At 40.6% G+C, this 20,203-nt stretch overlaps 1 protein-coding gene across 1 annotated transcript in view; it reads right to left on the bottom strand.

The window, feature by feature from the left end:
* Positions 1 to 20,203, bottom strand: part of myom3 (myomesin 3) — a gene marked incomplete at its 5' end in the record, with an annotated part of 48,391 nt that overhangs the window by 13,710 nt on the left and 14,478 nt on the right. Inside the window, 11 exons of the mRNA XM_084557055.1 lie at positions 1,950 to 2,137; positions 3,100 to 3,221; positions 3,327 to 3,501; positions 3,973 to 4,156; positions 5,959 to 6,086; positions 8,485 to 8,538; positions 9,615 to 9,814; positions 12,272 to 12,413; positions 15,059 to 15,220; positions 15,304 to 15,444; positions 17,873 to 17,917. Of these exons, the coding sequence (XP_084413181.1) occupies positions 1,950 to 2,137; positions 3,100 to 3,221; positions 3,327 to 3,501; positions 3,973 to 4,156; positions 5,959 to 6,086; positions 8,485 to 8,538; positions 9,615 to 9,814; positions 12,272 to 12,413; positions 15,059 to 15,220; positions 15,304 to 15,444; positions 17,873 to 17,917 (1,541 nt within the window). The remainder of the gene's footprint in view (positions 1 to 1,949; positions 2,138 to 3,099; positions 3,222 to 3,326; positions 3,502 to 3,972; positions 4,157 to 5,958; positions 6,087 to 8,484; positions 8,539 to 9,614; positions 9,815 to 12,271; positions 12,414 to 15,058; positions 15,221 to 15,303; positions 15,445 to 17,872; positions 17,918 to 20,203) is intronic.

Genomic DNA, 20,203 nt, shown 5'->3' with positions numbered 1-20,203 from the left:
GGGAAGAGAGGGGATTCAGCCTTATTGGTCTGTTCATTGATCTTCCTATTCACAGCCACTTAGACTTTAAGGCCCTTATCGCCTCCGCGAGCAGCTGTGAACCTCTGCTGCCGCTGCTACTCTCGGCTCTCTGCCGGCAACTAATTGACGCAACCAGTCGCTATCTAAGAACCACCGCCCCGACACCTCCCACCCCCCTTCATTAGCCATTGATCCTTCCCTTGGCACATTCAGGTGGAACGACAATCTCCTCATCAGCTCGACATACAGTGCACCAGGAGAAATGCAAAGGTTGTCTGTAAAAAATAAGTGCAAAAAGGTTTCCTCCACTAGATGGCGAAAAGGCTGCTCTGATTGTTAGATGTATTCTTTTTTTCCCTCCACAAGAAGGGTCACGTTTTTGTACAGCGTTTTATCAGAGAACCATCAACCAGAGACGTTTGATTGTGGAAAGATTGAACACATGACATGGGCTTCATCTGGAAAACGTTTCTGAAAACAATTCAGTCACTGAAGTACATACAATTTTGCATTTGCTTGAGGACATCTACATTTCCCTACATTTTAGTGTACTTTTTATCTGACAGTCATGGTCAGTAGTTACATTCCAGGTAAGGAGATACATTACATTAGATAGACTTGCCATGTTTTAGATGTTATAAACTGTTTGATGTTCATTACAATGTGCCAAATGTGTTGGAAAAGTTATTTTGAGTTGTTTCCAAATGCATCAGCTGACCATTCAACTTCTAATCACGCGAATAATATTAAAAAACTGCTCACCCTCGATCAACTACAATAAAAGAGTGACTATTAAGCATTCATCCATCAGTATTAACATGATGTTAGTATTAATATAACTCCCAAAGTCTGCATTTTTCTACAGAACAAACACTTTTACTTTGGACTATTAATAACTACATGTTGCAGACAACACTCCTTTTTATTAAACAGAATTTCAAATACAGGAGTTTTACTTGTAATAGAGTATTTGCACAGTGTTTTTTTTTTGTTGTTGGTACAATCAGTGTAAAGCGTTCAATTTAAAAAAGAGAAATATATAAGTGATTTATATCTGTTTTCATTCTCATTTTTCAGGCCAAAATCATCCAAGAAAAGAAACCACATAACAGAAGCTTAATCAATATTCTAATGACTCTAATTTTACATCCATGAAACCAGAAACTCGAATAAAATAAAGACTTCTTCTTTAGTCCTAAGGGGGGCGCTGCATGTTCTCGTCTCCTTCCAGCAAGGTTGGCTTTGTCTTTGTTTCTCCCAGGAGCTAAAAACAACCACTCACACATTAAGTATTTGCTCAATGTCTAATTATGAAGCACCTGTAATCTCTCTGAGACAGGTTAGAAGATTTAACTTTCCTCCGGGTCTCCATGGACACTGCTCGTTGCCTAGTGACACAGCAAACGTGGAGGAGCGCGTTTTAGCAACAATTTTGTGGAAAAGTGAAAAATGGAGCGATAACTTATCATAGAATGATTCTTTTAAAAGTCGGAGACTGGAAATCTCTTTGTGGTGACGGCTGAAGGTTTTTAATTGATTTTTTTCTCCCTGTTTTCATCGGAGTTGGAACACCTTTGTCAAATTGTAGCCAGTGAAAAGAAAAGACACTTTGCGTCTTTTGTGCATCTGTGAAAACATCTTTCTACAACGATTCATGGAGAGGATGAGAAAAGAGTGTCTCTGTGAGGCCCTACTCTGCTCAGGGACATGTTTGCGAAGACAATGCTAACATTTCACTAAAAAACATAAATAAAAATGTGTTTGTTGGGCGGATTGTTTAAAACTAGGCCTGTCTGGACCCAATTTTGTGTCACTGCAATCCATAGCTGTCAATATATTTCACTAGAACTGCAAACCTGCTGGAGGTGCTGGAGGAAACGTCCTCTAAGACAGTAGTAATCTGAGAAAGGAGTTTGAGAATTACTCACTTTAAGCTGCCTCTCTTTAGCAGGCTTCACGTTAACCTCTGTCCACGTTTTCTGGCCTTTCTCCCTCTGGTCCAGGTAGTAGCCAAGCACAGGGTAACCTCCATTATAGGTGGGGGCCCTCCATCCTAACACCATCTCTGATCCAGTGCACAGCAGCAGGGCGATAGCAGAGGGAGCAGAAGGAACATCTGGACAATCCCAGGTGAGAGATGAGAGAATATCAGCAGTTACCCATTCTTGCTAAATAGACCAAGAAACGGTGCCAGGAACGCCCCGGCCGACTTCGACTTCTGTCTGGGTTTTCAAATCATCTGGGTCTATATTAAACATTCCCAGATGAGAATAAAAGAAACTTTTTATTTGATATAAATATATTCCTCACAAACACCTGAACTCAAGCCATTATCACCCAGGTAATGGAAGAGAGGCAGAATAGATGCGAGACTATTCTTGCAGTGAGTGGCAAGTGAAATGAGTCATCACTGTAATGTACTGCAGGATGCAGAGAGCATATTATTCGGGGCTGCAACGCAGGAAGTAAGAAGGGTCTGTAGCTTTTCAAGTATAGACACTCAACATCCATTAAGTCATTTGGTGGAGTCTACATGACTAATCATATGGAGCCTGTCGTACTTCAAAAAGAGCTTTGAATACTATGGTTGGACTTTATAACTTTCTCCTTTGTGAAACGTGCGCAGAACATTTTCTAAAACTGCTTTTATGCTCCCTGAAAAGCTGTAAATATGTGAAGGACGCTCCGTGACAAATGTTTCCTTAGGGCACCTGCTGTATCGTTGTAAGCAAGTGTTTATATAGCACAAGACTGTGAAAGAAAACTACAGACGTGAATAGGTCTGTTTTGAAAGTTCTTGTGAATTTACTTCAAGATCGAAGAAAAGATGCCAAGAAAATGCATCTTGTTCTGAAGTTGAACGTACCCAGAAAGTCTCCCTGATACAAAACACGTTTGCATTGGAAGGCCTGTGTTTCACAATCAGAGTGATAAGTTTGACATTTAAATATCACGTTATAGCAGTGCCCCAGAATTTATCTGTGCAATTATCTGTGCAACATTAAACGTGTGTTGTTCAGAAGGTAAAAGCATTCCAAAATATCTGGAACGTCCTTGATAAGTCCTTGATAGACTTACAAATGGCAGATTTGACCAAGATGGGGCGAGACTCATCCGTGTAGCAGCTGTTTCCAGCTCGGCTCACAGCCTTCACTCTAAACACATATTCCTTCAAAGTCTTGAGGCCATGGACTATAAACCTGAGAAGGTAAAGAGAGGGAGAGAGTAAGGGGGGTGGGGTACCAGTACTTCTTCCTGATGCCAAAACATTTTGAGCTCTTAAAGGAAGACCTTTCACATTTTACCTGGTTTTAGTGACAGGCTTGTTGTTAACGGTCTTCCAGTTCTGTTTGCCAGCCTCGCTGTAGTACAGGTAATATCCCAGGATGTCCGCTTTGTCTTTGGGCTCTTTCCACTGCAGCAGCACCGAGGTGTCTGTCTCTCTGATGGCCATGACGGAGTGAGGTGGAGCTGGCACAGCTGGAGGGAACAAGGTAACAAGTCATCAACTACACTCTGACTGTGAAACCCGAATATACAGGCATATACCGGCATATACAAAACTCAGCCTTCGTAAATATTTTAAGAGGAAGGAGACACATGCAACACTTCAAGGATGCACACAAAGTTTGTGAGACATTGAATTTTTTCACAAAGAAAACTCTGTTGAGCTCTAACAGATGAGCTCTGAAAAGATTTCACATCAAATGGTGATCCTAATTTAGCGGACGGCAATGAGAAATACAGATAATCTCACAGACTATAAACAAATCCCAAGAAAACTGAAGTGAACATACCCACAATATCTGTTATGATCATCTTTTTCATTGCAAAATTATGCACACATGGGTACAGCAATAGAGGGCAGCAGGGATATGTTGAACAAAGAAGTTGAACTGACCTTTACAATAGTAATAAATGGGTACCGGTGCATAATCCGTTCCCTCTCACCTTGTGGCTTTCCCAGGGAGATCGGCGCGCTCGGCTCAGAGGGGTCGCTGACACCGTACTTGTTGATGGAGCGCACTCTGAAGCAGTACTGTTTGCCCTTGATCAGGTCAAACACTGGGAACCTCGGAGAGTTTACCACCATGTCCAGGCTGGCCAACTCCCAGCTGTTCTTCCCGGCCAGGGACTGATCCAAGCACAGCGTTGGAAAACACAAGGTTCATTTAAAAGCACTACCCAAAATCTCAAGGACATCTTCGTTATTCGAGATCCTTCAAGGCTTCAATCTGTGGGCAGCCATATATGCTTGGTAAAGTACCATAATTCATTCTAATTTTATACCATCACTTACTCCGTAGTAGTCTACTGCTGATTGTCTAGTTGTGGAGCAAACCACATAATGTACAGACGAGGACAAAGAGGAACAAAGACTGGCAGTTTGATGAGAGGCAGAGAGACTCACAGGCAGAAGTATAAGTCGATACTTACACTTAGAAAAACAGAAACATGAAATAAGAAAGATACACCAAGTTATAACCAAATTCTAGGTGATAACTGACATGTTTTCATTTCGGCTGATGATTAAATAATTAAATGACATTAAATATACTGTATCATATTAACAGTCTCTTTTTATATCCCACATTTACCTTTCTGTTCTTATGCTCTGTATGCCCATTATTTCCTCCTCTAAGTCTCTGTTTGAGGTAGAAAACCTAACAATAGAACAGTACGTCAAAGACATCAGCGATTATAAAGTGCTTGCTCAAGGGCGAAAAGGATATTTGAATGTTCCCTTCATTATATAAGCGGAAGTGAGGCAGCAGACTTCTGTAATTTTAGATTCCTTTGACAGATCTGACAGTTTTATTACCTCGGTAACTTATAAAGCTTCAATAAAAATCTATTTCCTGTGGCAGTGTTCTGATTATTATAGCTAGAAGCTGTTGAGTGTCATTGCTGAAATTGAAGAGCCGAAGCCCTTTATTGTTGTAAAGAACGGGTCAGTCCCCAAACTTTGATACGCTGGAAGAGAACCTTTTGGCAATTTTTTTTTAATATTTGAATCTGGAAAAGGAGAATACAAAAAATAGAAGCTGGACTGGATTCCTTTTCCAGACATTTATTGAATGCATCGTTGACGTACTAATCCATTATTTTAAAAAATAGAATAAACCTATAAACTATCAAATGAAGAAGTTTAAAATCACCAGTTGAATAACTCTTTCAAGTACACAAGCAACCCCTGAAAGAGCAGCATGAAGATGGGCTTGTTTTTAATGAGCAGATAAATGCCTCGTTAAACAGACACCACGGTGGTACGAGTGTTAGAGTTTTTTTCTCCTCCCCTCTCTTTAATTAGCGCTGCGGTCAGGGGCCTACTGTTAGTTTGTCCCATCTTCCAGCACTATACTGCACAATCTGCAAAATCTGGAAGAACTGACAATTACTTCCTGTGTTCAGTGGAAAAAAAAAAGAAAAAAAGACTGCAGCTGAAGACGGAGCTATGAGAGTGAGGACAGGCCCCAAACACTAGATGCCGTAAAACCAAAGGAAACGAGCTGAATGAACCACTCTTCTTGAATCTTGAATCTTCATAAAACTGATGGGAACCGCTGATCCTGGTGAAAGATCTATGGGCTCCAGTTGTTATTGTTAAATTACTGACTGCTGAAAATGAAGTTAATGTAATAGATTTTTCTGCAGCATATTTCCCAGAGATACATACTTAGACTAATTCCAAGGCTGTTCTTTTCAAAATAAAGCAAAACCCAACTTGCAGAGAGTAAAAAATACCAAATTAGTCTGATTTGTTCGCTTTGTGGCTATGCAAGAAGGTTGATCTAAAGCATCCTGTTAATATGACATCTTAGATATCAGAATCCAAACTGCTGCAGCTAATTTTTTGGGAAACCAAAGCCCTCAGAAGTCCTGTAATGTAAAAATGTTGTTTGTCTAGGTATGTTGGCGTGTGGGTGTAAGGCTGACCCGCTCCACGTAGAAGTTGAGCGGCTCCCTGCCTCTGGGTTCAGGCTCGGTCCAGCTCAGCACCACGTAGGTGTCGCTCACCTCACAGGCGTGGACGTTTGTGGGAGGGAAAGGAGCTTTGACCTGACCTGCGCCGCAAATAAGAGGAGGAGGATGGAGACAAATGTCAGAGCAAGGTCAGCGAGAATGAAAATCCAAAAATTGCTGGCTGCGATACCACTTTTTCTTTTTGTTACTGCCCGCCTGCTGGGTTTGACTGAAAGCACAAAGTAGGTGAGATACACAGCAGCTCTGTGGCACCATTTCACCTCAGTTCCTAATGACAGATAACATATGGACACATGGCTTGAGTCAGCACAATTTAAGCGACTCCAGGACGGTGGGAGTGCTCAGATTTAGCGAGAAGTGTTTGGTTTTATTGGCTGTCTGTATCTCTGCAAGTCTCTCTGTTTGTGTCCTCTGAAGAGTCAGTAGAACTGCAGTGTGGATCAGAGAGAAACTCCACAGCTCAGAGAGCACAGAGAAATAAGAGCCAGTGAGCTGGTGTGTGCATACAGTGGAGTCTGTAAGCATCAGGACAACTACCTGAGTGACTATGAGAAAAGCTATAGAGTGAAATTATAAAAGATGCGACAACTATTCATGATAAAAATATTTGGGAACTGTGTGGTACTGAGATATTATTGTCAAAAAGACTCCTCAGCAGTATATCATATTTTGTTGAAAGTATTAACCTTGTCTTTTATTTGCTGCTTACATTCCTGCGCCAGAAAGATAAGAATAGGCAACAAAAAGTTATGAACATTAAGGTTAAACAATTAGTTAAGACCTGAAATATCCCTAGCACAGCTAAAAACAAGTACGCCGCCTCGTTGATAACCCTGCTTCATAATTAGTAGTGATACCTTCAGGAGCTTTAAAATAAATAAGAGAAAGCTTGGTTTTATTCTAGAGGCAATCATATTGTTAAATACCGTCCATAAAACGGGTGCTGGGAAGCACCCTGACCTCTGTGTATTGTTGCAACTGTTGAATTAACCGGTGCTGGAGACATTAACGATAAGAGTTTTGTGTCTCTGCTCTACAGGACGCTGGATATGAGCTAGAGCCATCATTATGGTGTTAAAGTACTGAGATAGAAAGTGCTGATTTAAATTAATATTGTGTGAACAGTGCAGAACTCAGAGAGCTTTTAAACACAGTTTTAGGACCTAGGAGTAAAACAATTATCCTGAGCAAGCTGCTTAAACAACCGGGTTAGGGCCTACGAGTGGAATGTCCCTCAGTGACCACCAGACACATCAACAACAAGAAAAAAAAAGAAGATAAACAACACCACTGAAAGAAAACAACACCAAGAAGGCTCATAATAGTTATAATTAGTCAGGGGGAGGTCCTGCCATTATACACCACAGCCTGACGTGCAACGCCCCAGAAATGTCACTACATGCTGCAGTGTTGTGTACTACAACTGCTGTTATGAGTCTAAAATGCATCTCAGTGGCCGTACAAGCACAGAAAGCTATCCTTCCTTTTGCCTCCTACGCGCCATCTACTCAGACATCTTCGCTCTTTTCTTTGCTGCAGTGCTTTCAATAATAGTAACTTTTGTTCGGCATGCATCAGCTCCAACTCCAACATGAGCCGCTCAGTTCCAATCATTGTTGTGTGAGGTTGTGGTGGAAATTTCAGTTGGAAAGTGAGACATCAGAACACTCTGGTCTTTCGGTGCATCTGCAGAGGAGCTCAGAGCATTGAGGGTGGCAAGAGAAGAGAAAAGAATAGAAAAATAATGAAGAACAGCACAAGGTGTTGACCTGGCCTCCAAATTCACTAGATCCCAAACTGATCAAGGATCAGTGGGATGATCCACAGAGGCCCCTCCCTTCAACCCATAGGACCCAAAGTCCCCCACTAACAACATTCTGTTACCAGACACCACAGGACACCCTCAGAAGGCCCATGTCCATTCTCTGATGAGTCACAACTGCTTTGGAGGCACAGGGGAGACCTACACTATATTAGGAAGGTGGTCACAATGTTATGCCTGATCTGTGTATATACACGCTTTCTACTCCAAGCCTCCATTAAAGCATCAAATAAAGACAGCCTGAATACATATTACTGCATTTATTTTCCTCAAACACAAATTCCTCCTCCTCTTCCTTTATCTCTCTCTGCCTGTGAGTTACATTGCCAAGGTCATCAGCCCTCTTCGCAGGCATTCACACTACCCCAGGGCCATTATGTGCATTTATCAGGACACCACAAGGGACCCGTTCGTTCTTTTCCCTTCTGTAAATGCAGCCAACGCTCGTTGCCTCTGCCATACAATTACTGCAGCTTATTGTTAAATATAATATGAAGATGCATTAAGCCAAAAGCCTGAGGCAACCTACAGGCGAGGAGGCGGCACCGTGTGTGCCACTAACACAGGGATGCTGATTGAAATCAAGGGTGAAAATGTGCAAATGACTAATTTTTATGTCACAATTAAACCCTGAAATAGAAATACAGTATTCTCACCTTCCAGTTCGTCTTTTGTAATCGTGATGGTCCTTCCTCTGTCCACTTTAACCACTGAGAAAGGAGAAGAGAGACAGGTTGGGGGGCGGGGGGGGCAGAGAGGAAAAAAAGAGTGAACCATCAGGGTAATGAAGTTATATGAGGGCCCATGATAACAGTATTATTGGTAATGTTCGAGGAGCAGCCACTGGTAAGAGATCCAGACACAGAGAGACAAAAAGAAGTGAGAGAGAGCGACATGCAAGGATGAGGAGCGGGCCGGAGGCAACTCAACCTTCTGTCTGTCCTTCATCTGTGTTTAATGATCCACAGCTTCTGACCAGCGTCCATCTGTTACACACCAGGCGCACACACACATACACACGCATGATCTACGTCACATCTCACTCTTTGCTCTTATCCCTCCAGCGTATCTCCACCTAACAGAACAACTTTAAAGGCAAAAAGTAATGTTCACTGCATGATGTCTTTAAGACGTTGTTGCAGAAACATCTGTAAAACCCCGCAGCTGAATAAAATGAGATCTAAATCTGTTTCTTCTGCCGGTGCTGATTTCTTTGCAGGTGTAATGGGGCAACTGAAGCACTAAAGAGCACAAATGAGTTGCTAACACATTCCTGGAGCTCTTTGTAGTGCACCCCAGTAGATGAGAGACAAATGAAAGGAAAGGCTTGAATAATTAAGTGGAAAAACATAACAAATTCAGATGCTTCCATACACGGCGCCAGAAGTAACCGAGAGAACTGATTAGTAAAAATGACATGAGAGTCGCCGTCACTGGATTTCTATCAAACTGAACACCCATGGCAGATTTTGGAGCAATGCGGTGATGTCGTTGTCAGAACGTTTGCGAGGATGCATTCAAGGAAATAAACATAGCACTCCTATTGTTTTTAAAACCTGGCTCCTGCATAATCCACATTGCAACTTGATTGCCAACAGACTTGTTGCTTATTAAGATACAAAGGAGGGGGTCATTTCTTTCTAACTCTGTACACCCATTTTCAAACTTGAGGCAATTTAACTGGCAACCCCCTGGAGCCACAAAAAAAATCTTGTGTTTCTCCAGCTGTAGTGACGTAACATTTGACATCTGTTTACAGTAAAATGTTGACTGTTCACTGGTGTACCTGTGGTCCTGGTGTGTTCCAGTGGGTCTGCCGTGAGGACGGGCCTGGTGGCTTTGGAAGCTCGTCCTGCTCCAGCCTTGTTCACAGCACGAACTCTGAACTGATACATCGTTCCTTCCTTCAGCCCAAACACGGGGTAATGGCACATTTTTTGAATGTGCGCATTGCAGCGCACCCACTCACCCTGACTGAGGTCACATCTGAGAGAGAGAGAGATACATCAGTCCTGCAGTTACTCAATAACACTGAAAGAAAGAAAGAGCGGAACAAAGAACCTAATGCATGATGTTTGATGCATATAATGAGCACTCTGCAGGGGGCAATATTAAAAAAAAAAACAACTGAAACACATTGTAGCCCCACTGAGGCCTATAATTGGGACTGGAAACCACCACAATTTAGGGCATCCAAACAAAGTAGAAGCTCAGATTATACAAAATTGATAACAAACTGTCACCACTTGCAGTAAACAAAGGCAGTTTTCTAACCAGAAGGGGGTTGCTAGGGAACTGGGAGGTATCTTACATTTTCCTTTCCTCGCCCGGTGACCATTTACATTCAGGGTTTTTTATCTTCTACAGTGACTAAACAAATAAGAAAAAAACTGCAGAATGTACACAAAAATGATTACTAAATGTATAAATTCAAACAATCTTTCTCTCGCTGTTTCAACATTCAAACCCACACGTATGAACAAACATGCAACTAATTGATTGGCGTTGGTGATAAATGCAGCACCTGTTCTCCTCTGGGAGTCTTTGACTCTGCTGTTAACATAGCGTCGAGGGCTGATAATTACCATGCATACCATCCATCTCGTGCAAACTCTGCCAAATGGATATAACATTATCCAGTCCAATCCAATTTCCTCACCAGGAGCACTAAGAGCAAGACGGGGGTCAGTAGTATAGTCGTTCCATGGGCCGATTGTTGATGGACACCGTAGGAAATCACTAGACGTACAACCTAGAATAAGCCTCTTAATGAAGGCTGAATCAATGAGCGTTTACTGTTAGAAAGCTAATCTTTGTGGTGGAAATCAATTAAAATAACTACACAAAATGTTTTCATTAGTACTTTTCTTGTTTCACCTAATCAACCTACAAATAATGTTTTCTTCTGAAAAGTATGTCAAATATTTGGAAATACAAACCACTCGTCCCACTCAATGAGCAACTGATAAACCTGATAAAATGAATTGTATTAAAATGATGAAAAAATATAGCAGAAAATAAATTAATCAAGGGATTTAGAACTTTTCAAAACAAAGTCCATTTTAAATGTCAGTTTACAGACAATTACACAGCGGCTATTCTGACAATCAATTCATCATTTTTAAACTCTCTTGTTTTAGCTCCACTCGTGGTAGAATTAGCTACTTTTTTGCCTTAAGTGGGAATAAAGTAAATGTCTTTGAAGTCAACATTTTTTATGTTCACTTTCAAAGGTTTTGTGTTTTTTTTTTTTCTCTACCATTTCATACCCCAAATGCTCCATCCAAACCAACCATTATTTGGTGCGAAAATCACCACTTAAATTCTGGTGGCAAGTGGCTGGAGCCAATTCCAGCTGTCACTGGGAGAGAGGCACAGTACACACTGGACAAGTCATCAGTCTATCAAAAGGCTAACACAATGACACAACCAACTCACATGCTCACCTACAGCTAAGTTTGAATCACCAATTAAAGGCGCTTTTAGATCACTGCGGGACATAGATGCAGTAACCTACTCACATAGCCTACGGTGTGAGCCATTTATACTTGTGTGCTTGTCAGTCTGGCTCGCGATGTAACAATGCCACCCAAAAGCTAGTCAGCGTTGTGTTTTTTGCCATTCGGGTTATTTTTGTTTTTTTCTATTTCATGCTTCACTTTCAAAAATGGCGTCTGAAAATTGCTGTATCTCCAAATCTCCTCAGTTAACCTTATGGATTCTTTATTGATCCAAAACAATCAGTTCGAAAACTGCGAAAATAGAGAAGCAACCAGAAATACTGAAGCGGAAACACGCTACTACCAAGAGGACCAATGATAGTGGTTGCGCTCTGCGTTGCCGCGATGCGTAGTTACATTTCTGGGGAGGTGCACGGCAGATACGGTGCTAGGCTCTGTGAAGGCTCTGCGTATGTGTCTGCGTTGTTGCCGTAACCTCTGCGTCAACTTAATGCAGAAGTCTAAGCTGCCTATAAGCTGGAATTTATGTCTTTGGAATTTGGGAGATAGCTGGAGCACCTAGAGAAAACCCACACAGGGACAGGGAGAAGATGCAAACTCTGCACAGATATGCAGATAAAATAAGATAAGATACCCCTAACCCTAACCCTAACGCAAGTTATGATCTGCTAAGATAAGATATGTTAAGGTAAGCCATGCTAAAATAAGCTAAGATAGGAGCTGATAAAAATCTGAAATTTGAATTACACTTCCATAAAATAAGATAATGACATGGGGAGTCCCAAAAGTCTCACTCCATGACTATGCATTAAACCTGCTGGAGAAAATTGTTTGGCTTTAATCAGATGTTCTAGACTGACAACTAAACGGGCTTTGTGATTTCAGTATCCATTTATTTTCACTTGATTAATTTGAACCAAATGAAATAATTTAATCTCTGAACAAATCCGTGATGCGCGCAATGAATCATGCTCATTCTCACCTTTCCACATAATATCCCTCCACAGGCGAAGTCCCATCGGCGCTGGGCGGCTGCCAAGTCAGAAAGACGTAGTCCCTGTTGACGTCAGATACCTGCACTGACAGGGGAGAGGCGGGACCTCCGAGCTCTACAGCTGATGCATCTAAGGAAGGAGCGTAAGTGAGCCAGTCAGACAGGAGGAGACATGATGAACGAGATGAGACACTTAACTAAAAATTAATGAGAAAGATGGAGAGCCCGTCACAATAATGGGAGGAGGAGATGAAGAAACATGAGAGGAGAACGAAAGAAGGTCTAATGATGGGAGGATTTAAAGTAATCATATGATTGATTCAAACACTATATCATTTGGTCATTTGGAGTGAAACGTCACGTCTCAGAAAGGAATACGTATGGCGAGATGAGCACAAAGTATCGAAGCAGAAACTGTTAATTCAGCGATGTACTTTGACATTTTAGAGTACAAATGATTAATATATAAATCAAGATACTAATTGACATTTTAATCAGTAGTAAAACTAACCATTAGTTGCAGCTCTATATGCTCTGTTACCCGATTTATATTGTATGATCACAGCCAGAGACTGAAGCAAAAGAAATGAGGAGATTATGCTTAACGGATTGACATGATAGGATGTGACATGTTGTCAAACTTCTTCCTGAGGCTAGGAATAGATATACTTTTCAACTAAAGACTTAAGTAAACATCTAGCGCATCTCCTTTCCTGTTTTAAATTTGCTTCCTCACCCTACATCCTTATTCTCTTGTTTGTTTTTGCTCTCCTGTACCGCCTATTTGTAATGCAAATATAATGGCTGATTGAAGACAAGCACGGAGGGAAGTTCCCCGATTCACTAATTAGTACCTCCAGCTCTGGCTAAGAACACGCTCCTTAGTAAGAGAGAGAGAGAGAGACCAGAGCTAGGATTTTAAAATGAGCTTTACAGGGAGATATATTTGTGTGGTGTACATGAGTGCATTTAGACTAGTGTATAGCTAGTATATATGTATTTCTGATGTCAGTGCAGGTCAAGCTCATTAATGATTCAGACCACATTATCCTCTTCGTGAGGCAATTAAAGTACAATATATACATGCCGTTACTTTCAGACTGTACAGATTTCAAATGTTTATGTCTCCGGTTTATTTGCATGCTGCAGCCACTGTGGAAAGAAAACAGTAGCCTATGAAGAACATGAAAACAAATGATTCACAGGCAGATGTTGGTACCTGCATGGCATTTCTGCTCAATGCACCTCCGCCAGTGCCTAAGTACCAGCGCTGGTGAAAGTAAAGTATCTGTACAAGCCCTCTACTGCAGAACAGTTTGATGGATGGTGCAATTTCTCTGCAGGAATCAGTGTAATTTGCTGACAGGAAATGAAAGTAGCACTAAAAATTGGTGAACATAGTGAAAACAGTGTTAGAGAGAAGGTTTCACTCAAACCACAGTTTATCCAGATTGGAATAACTGGTGGCCTTAAAAACACAACAAATACACTTAACTGCATATCCAAAAATGTTAGAGGAAGGCAACTGGACCTGTAGTGATTTGAAGAATTTTCGCCACTCATCCAAGTAGCTTCTTCAGTCCTAAAGGACAGTTTCTGATGGGGTACACCCACAGATGGTCCTGTTTAAACCTCAACTCCACACCAGTCCTTTAGTCCAGTTACCTTTCTTTAGCGATTGTGGAAAGACCATGACCTGGATGACTGAGAACCTTCACAGACAGTATACTGCATACTGAATGCAAAGGTATCAAGGTCACTGCTGAGCATTTTATTCCAGCATGTCTAAAAAAACACATCATTTGTAAGGCAGGTGATTTAGCATGTGAGTCCTGGATGTAATCTGACCACTGTCTATAAAAGAGACACAGTGCCCATGAGCACATTAAAAAAGTATCTGAAAGCAAGTTACCTAATTATAAAAGAAAGTATCTGCAAAATGGAATCGTGGTAGCGATTTTTATATTTATTTGCATCTACATTAGCGGTTATCAATACAGCAGTTACTCTTCCAGTGGTCCACATATATTATAGTATTTGTAATATAATCAGCAGCACAAACCCAACAATCATCATATAAACAGTATTAAACTATAATATATGATATATGAATATCTTAAAGGAATTGTTCAGTGTTTTGGCAAGTTATGAGGCCGGTTGTTTAGTAACCTCACAGTGACAGTAAGTGGATGGTGAATTAATGGTTTAACATGTAGGGAAATAAACTAGTTTTGTGGGGTCTTGCTGGGTGGAAGCAATGTGTGCTAAATATGAAGATACAGACAATGACCAGTTAGCTTAGCTTAGTTAAAAAAAAAAAATAATGGAAACAGGTGGAACAATGCAATAAGGTAAATAAATGTGCCTTCCCACAAGTGCAGTGCTGTCTCATTCTTTGAGTCTGTACAAAGAATGACAATGACAGCAACGGTCTCAATGATTCCATGCTGTACGATATTTTATGTATATTCATATTTTGTTCTGCTTTGATGGGTATTTGCAGCTTTGTTGTAGCCTGCATACAATGGCAATAAAGGCTTTTTATTTTTCATTTTCATTTAAATTTCATTTCATATATAGTTTGAAGAAGAAAACCCGTTAAGTGAACCTTGTGTTAAGACTGGTTTATCCAGCTACCATTCATTTAACACATTTAATTGTAAAGCACAGTGATGACAATATATTTTATCACACACAAAACACTCTGATGTTTGAGAATGAATCCATAAATCTGTGAGGTCTAAACGGCTACATACTGCATATCTTGGTTCTCACCTCTGACGTAGACAAAGGCGCTGTGCTCCTGGACTCCATCCCACGTCCTCAGTCTGGCAGTGTAAACGCCTTCATGCTCCTTGTGTGTAGCTCTTAAAGTGATGATGGCCTTGTCGTCCAGTGTTTTAATGTCCACATTGCTGGACTGACGCAGCTGTATGCCTGAAGAATTAAAAAATCAACGCCGCTCTTAAATCATCTATCAAAATAGGCTCACGCATAGGCTCTTGTTTTACAACACTCACCATCTCTGAACCAGGTGACGTCCTGCTGGAAGGATAGCAGAGGAGAGGTGAAGGCACATTCCAGGGAGAGGCTGTTGCCCTCAGTTACCCAGGTTGGAGGGAAGGAAGAGCCAAACTTGGCTTCCTGATGAGGCTGCAAGGCTGCAAGAGGTGGGAGGAAAATTCTCAATTAGGAGAAATGCATGGTCATTAATTTGAGTAGGTGGCGAGAAGTATTACAGGTAAAAAGGAGATGAATCAAGAAGCAGAGGATGGACAAGAAGTAAGTTACGGGCAGGAAGCTCTATTCGGATTCCTGAAAAAGCACAGATGAAATCTCTGTAACATTAGGTTTGTGCTACAATATCAGGTTCTCATTACTCTCTGGAAGTTGGCAGTTAGACAAGAAGAGAAACTAAACGAAGCAAATCAGAGGGTCTTAACAAACAAAAAAGACTCTCTCATGCAGACTTGCACTGTCATGATAGAAAAAGACTCTTTGCTTCATACAAGAGAGCACAGACACAAAGGACAGCTACAAGAGGTAACCCCTGAGGAACAGGCCAGCAGGAAAACTGAAGATGTGACATTTTTAAAATTTATTTTTTTATTTTTCCATCTACCATTCATTCTCATACTTGTCAAAGCACCAAAGCAGTACAATCTGGAGGCGAGAGATATGTGTGTCATGAAGTCTTGTCAGACTCCATTCTCAGGGATCAATCTGAGAGACTGTGACATGTTTCTTATAATGATCCTGTTCTGCTTAGCAGGCCCGGCTATCACAGAAATGTGTGTAGCATTATTAAAGCACACTGTGAAGATCTTTGCTTCCCATCATTCGAACTCTATACTTTGGCAATGATAAGTTTAGCGCAGTTGTGCTTTTGTTTACTGAGTGATTTGTGTTGGAAAATATAATCTGTTCCATATGAGATAATCGCATCTCGGTTATATAAATACGGCAGCCTGCAATTCGTCAGCCTATTTTTGCTGCAAGGGGATGTTATGCCAAGACAAGCTAATAGGGCTTCATTTAAAATGATTGCTACTTAATTTCTAATTGTGCAGATTATGTATTGCATTGCACCTACTGTACATAGTGCTTCTGCATAAGTCATATTGTATACTGTATAGGGAAAGGTGATGCATATATACAGAAAATTTGTTCCTGTTTAGATGTGTGCAGTGTGCAGATGTTGCCTTTACTTTCCACTTTCCACTGGCACAAATAAATCATTACGAATTGGCCAGTCTGTTAAAGGCTGTCGACACATGATTTAGGGCCCAATCAATGATCAGATTAGATGTTATTACAGCATTTATGATGCTGAAAATGAGGGAGAGAATGCAACTAAAATGTTCATCTGTAACACTCATTTCTTTATATACTACCATTTTGCACAGTCAGGCTGTAAAGTAGAACTTGAGCTAGAAAGTTTCTACGCTTTATAAGAAAATAACCAGAATGTTCATCTTAATTATTACTTCCAAATACCCTGTAAGTAGCTTAGATTAGTTAAAAAAGGAATTTATATTCTGATTGCTTGAGAGTTTTTCTACTTAAAAAGTAGTCTCTAGCTCCTCTAATATGTTGGTGAGTAGAATCTTCATAATCACACCAACCCAAATCATAACAGCTATGCACAATATAAAATACTGTATTTAGACTATTTCTGCTTCACTAGAAAGTCTGGAGAGAGAAAAAAGGTCTGAGAAGTGGTCAAGATGTTTACTCATATTATTGTTTTATGAGTTGTAGCTGCTATAGTTCAACTGAAGTTAAATTCAGGCCCTAAACAGTCGGTTGAGACTGGGTAAAGATAATTATTTGGTTCAAAAGCTTCTTTAACAGGTTAAGAGGCACCAACAATTATGGATGGAAGGTATGGAAGGGAAATAAAATTCAGTTTTCTTAACCCATACATTAACCCTCAATTCTCTATATTTTGCACTATTACTTTGGTTGTCATAATTCATACAACCACAAGGGGTCCTTGTCAGATAAACATTAAGCCACTGTTGTTCTTCCAATAAAACATCCTTATTGGTAGAAGAATAGCATTGTAGCGCCTACGGCCTCATGGACACTTACCGTAGCCTCAACACATTCTGGGAATATATGCAAGTAGCTCTGTCTGAAAAAGTTCAGATCTCCACGCTTGGTGCAGGCTCATCTAGGCCAAAGAGTGCCAGAGCTAATAAGAGATGCTCTACAGCTTGGAGCAAAATGGGATAAATCTCCCTCTGTCCCTGGAATGAAATATATATGACTGTCGATTCTGGTCAATTGGAAGCAAGTCATTTCATCCCCTTAGCAACTACCCCACAAATAGTCTTATGCCCATAAATCCATGGACACGCATGCAAAAACATAATATCCCAGGACAAACAAACACCATCTATCTATCTATGTATCTATCTATCTATCTATTTAGGAAGCGCAGCATATACAGCAGCATCGAGCGTTGTGTCACAGCCTTCAAAGCCACCGGGCCCTCATACGCTTACTGGTGGAGGGAGCAACTTCAAAGGACGGCAGGGAAAATGAAAGGGGACACTTTTCATTAGGCCATGGCGTGAAACTTACCGGTGGTCTGCAAGCGCCCTGAACCAGCCACGGCTCCTTGATATGCTGAACCGCAGAGTGGCAGAGCGGTAGAGCAGGACAGATTGGAGAAAGGCAAGGAGGGTCAGAGATGGAGACAGAAAAAGAGAATGATGTTGTGAAACTGAAGGAGAAATAGACAGAAAGACACAGCAGACGAATCAACCCTGGCGATGCAACAGCTATGCAAGTCACATCTAATATTCCCTTTAACGTAGACTTTTTTTAAAAATTGAAGAGAGCCTGTGAAATATAGAAGGCTAGAGGAAGCCGTGGAGTGTCTCATTAAAACCCTGATCGTCTAATTGATGTCCAAAGTTTGGGAACTTTACTGCCATCCGATGAACACTTTAAGGGTCGGGTCATGTAAAAGATGTAAAAGAAAAACATTTCTGTGACAGTGCAACATTCACTGTAGATGTTATAAATCACCACCACTCCGGACAGCAATGATAAGGTTTTTTTTTGGTTTGTTTTTGTTTTTATGCCGATATCGATTCTCTTGCAAATACCAAATTTATATAGAAAGTTGGATAATTAGAACAGAAAACTACATACACTGGATATGGGTGACAAAAACAGCAAATACCAATTTCATAGCTAGATACATATTTGAAACAAAGCAAGATCAAGTGGATGTATTCTAATAGATCTGAGGTGTTATTAAATTATAGCTTTTTTGTTGTATTTCAGTTAAACGCAAAACTGGCCACCCTTTTTTTAAATGCTCTTTTGCATAACGACAATACACCACCTGGTTTAAGTAGGGTTCGGGGGGGGCAAGGTAGTTACTGTTGACTTCACCTCTACAGTAAATGACTTATTAAAAAGCTGGCTAAGTTGAAAATTAATTATTTTACTGTTACTATAATTATTAAATCTCGACGTGTTACTCACAGTCCACACAAGAAATACCCGTAGAAACAATTTGGACAAAAGAGCAGTCGCACCGAGATCAAAAAGTAGCTTATGGCATATGCTTGCCAAAAGTAGGCTATATGCCGTTAGTATGCAAAGCCATCAGAATCCCTCGACCTGTCACAAACCACTTTTCAGGCTTGCTATTCTTGTCCCTCCAGTATGGTCTGCTGATCTACTCAAACCATACAGTCTATGACTCAAACATAATATACTATTAGCGCTACCCTTAACTGTTGTTAGCCTAGGTGCGGTAGCCAGTCTGACTAATTTCTGACTAACTGAAAACCGAAACGCTGATCTAACCATCCTGTCAGAACTTGTGTTATTTCTTGCTTGTTGAATGTAACCATTTAGTAGAACACAAACACACTTTAAAACACACCAAAATCCACTGAATTCTAGCCAGGTACACACAGCGCATTTGTAAAATTACAGAGGCAGTGTCTTATATCTGCCAGGAGGCGTCAGTATACACATTTAACAAAGTACTAACCGGCTGGCAATATCGACATTTTCAATTAGCTAGAGTGGCTACCGTGGCTACTGGCTAGGCTAACAACAGAAATGACAAGTGTAGCTTGTATGGCGCCATACAAGTAGAAAACCGTGGCATGTGAATCTCGAAAAGGGACAGTAGACTTCCTGCCGCCAATCTAACACTTCCATAGGTAATGCTGGACAGGTTCTCTTTTTGTATGTCCCAAACACTTTGGAAGAAATGTAAAGCACTTTTTTTTTTTCCCGATTTAAGGTCGATTACAAGTTGGGATAAGGCTCCCCTTCCAGGACGCAGGCTTCACAAATGTCCTAACTAATGTCGTAGGCTGGACCTTACCTGAGCAGAAATGACTGGAAAGTGTACTATCCAACACTGGCTGTTATTGGGGCATAGATATTATTTTCCTTTTTTAAAACGCTGGCATTGTAGTCTTTGCATGCAGGTATCAACATCCGGTTTCTTTTGGATTTTTTCCCAACATGGCCGCTGCCAGTGATGAACGGCAGTGCCTGTGTACTGTATATTGTTTTCCATTTTGTGTTATTATCCACAGTAGTGTATCCATAGTTGCGTACTCTTTATTGGTATACAGTTTGGATATGTTTTTAATCTCTTTTAGACAATACTGTATGCACAATTATTTTAGACGTAAAAATTTGTTAAATATCCAATAAAACATGTCAATTATTTATTGTCCTGAAGTGGTTATGTACAAGTTAAACACAAATTAAAAATATTTCTATTCCCTGTTATCTGTAGGGTTTAGTTCAGCATCACAGATCAAGTTTATAATTCAGGTCCTTTTGATAAACACGTGAGCATGCAGAAAAGTTTGTTTCTTGTTCTTTTGTCTACGTAACAGTAATGTGTTATCTCATTCACTTTAAAAATCG

Source organism: Chelon labrosus (assembly GCF_963514085.1).
Source record: "Chelon labrosus genome assembly, chromosome: 12".
NCBI classification, from domain to species: domain Eukaryota; kingdom Metazoa; phylum Chordata; class Actinopteri; order Mugiliformes; family Mugilidae; genus Chelon; species Chelon labrosus.
Note: the sequence above shows the minus strand (reverse complement) of the source record. Positions and strands in the feature narration are given on the sequence as shown.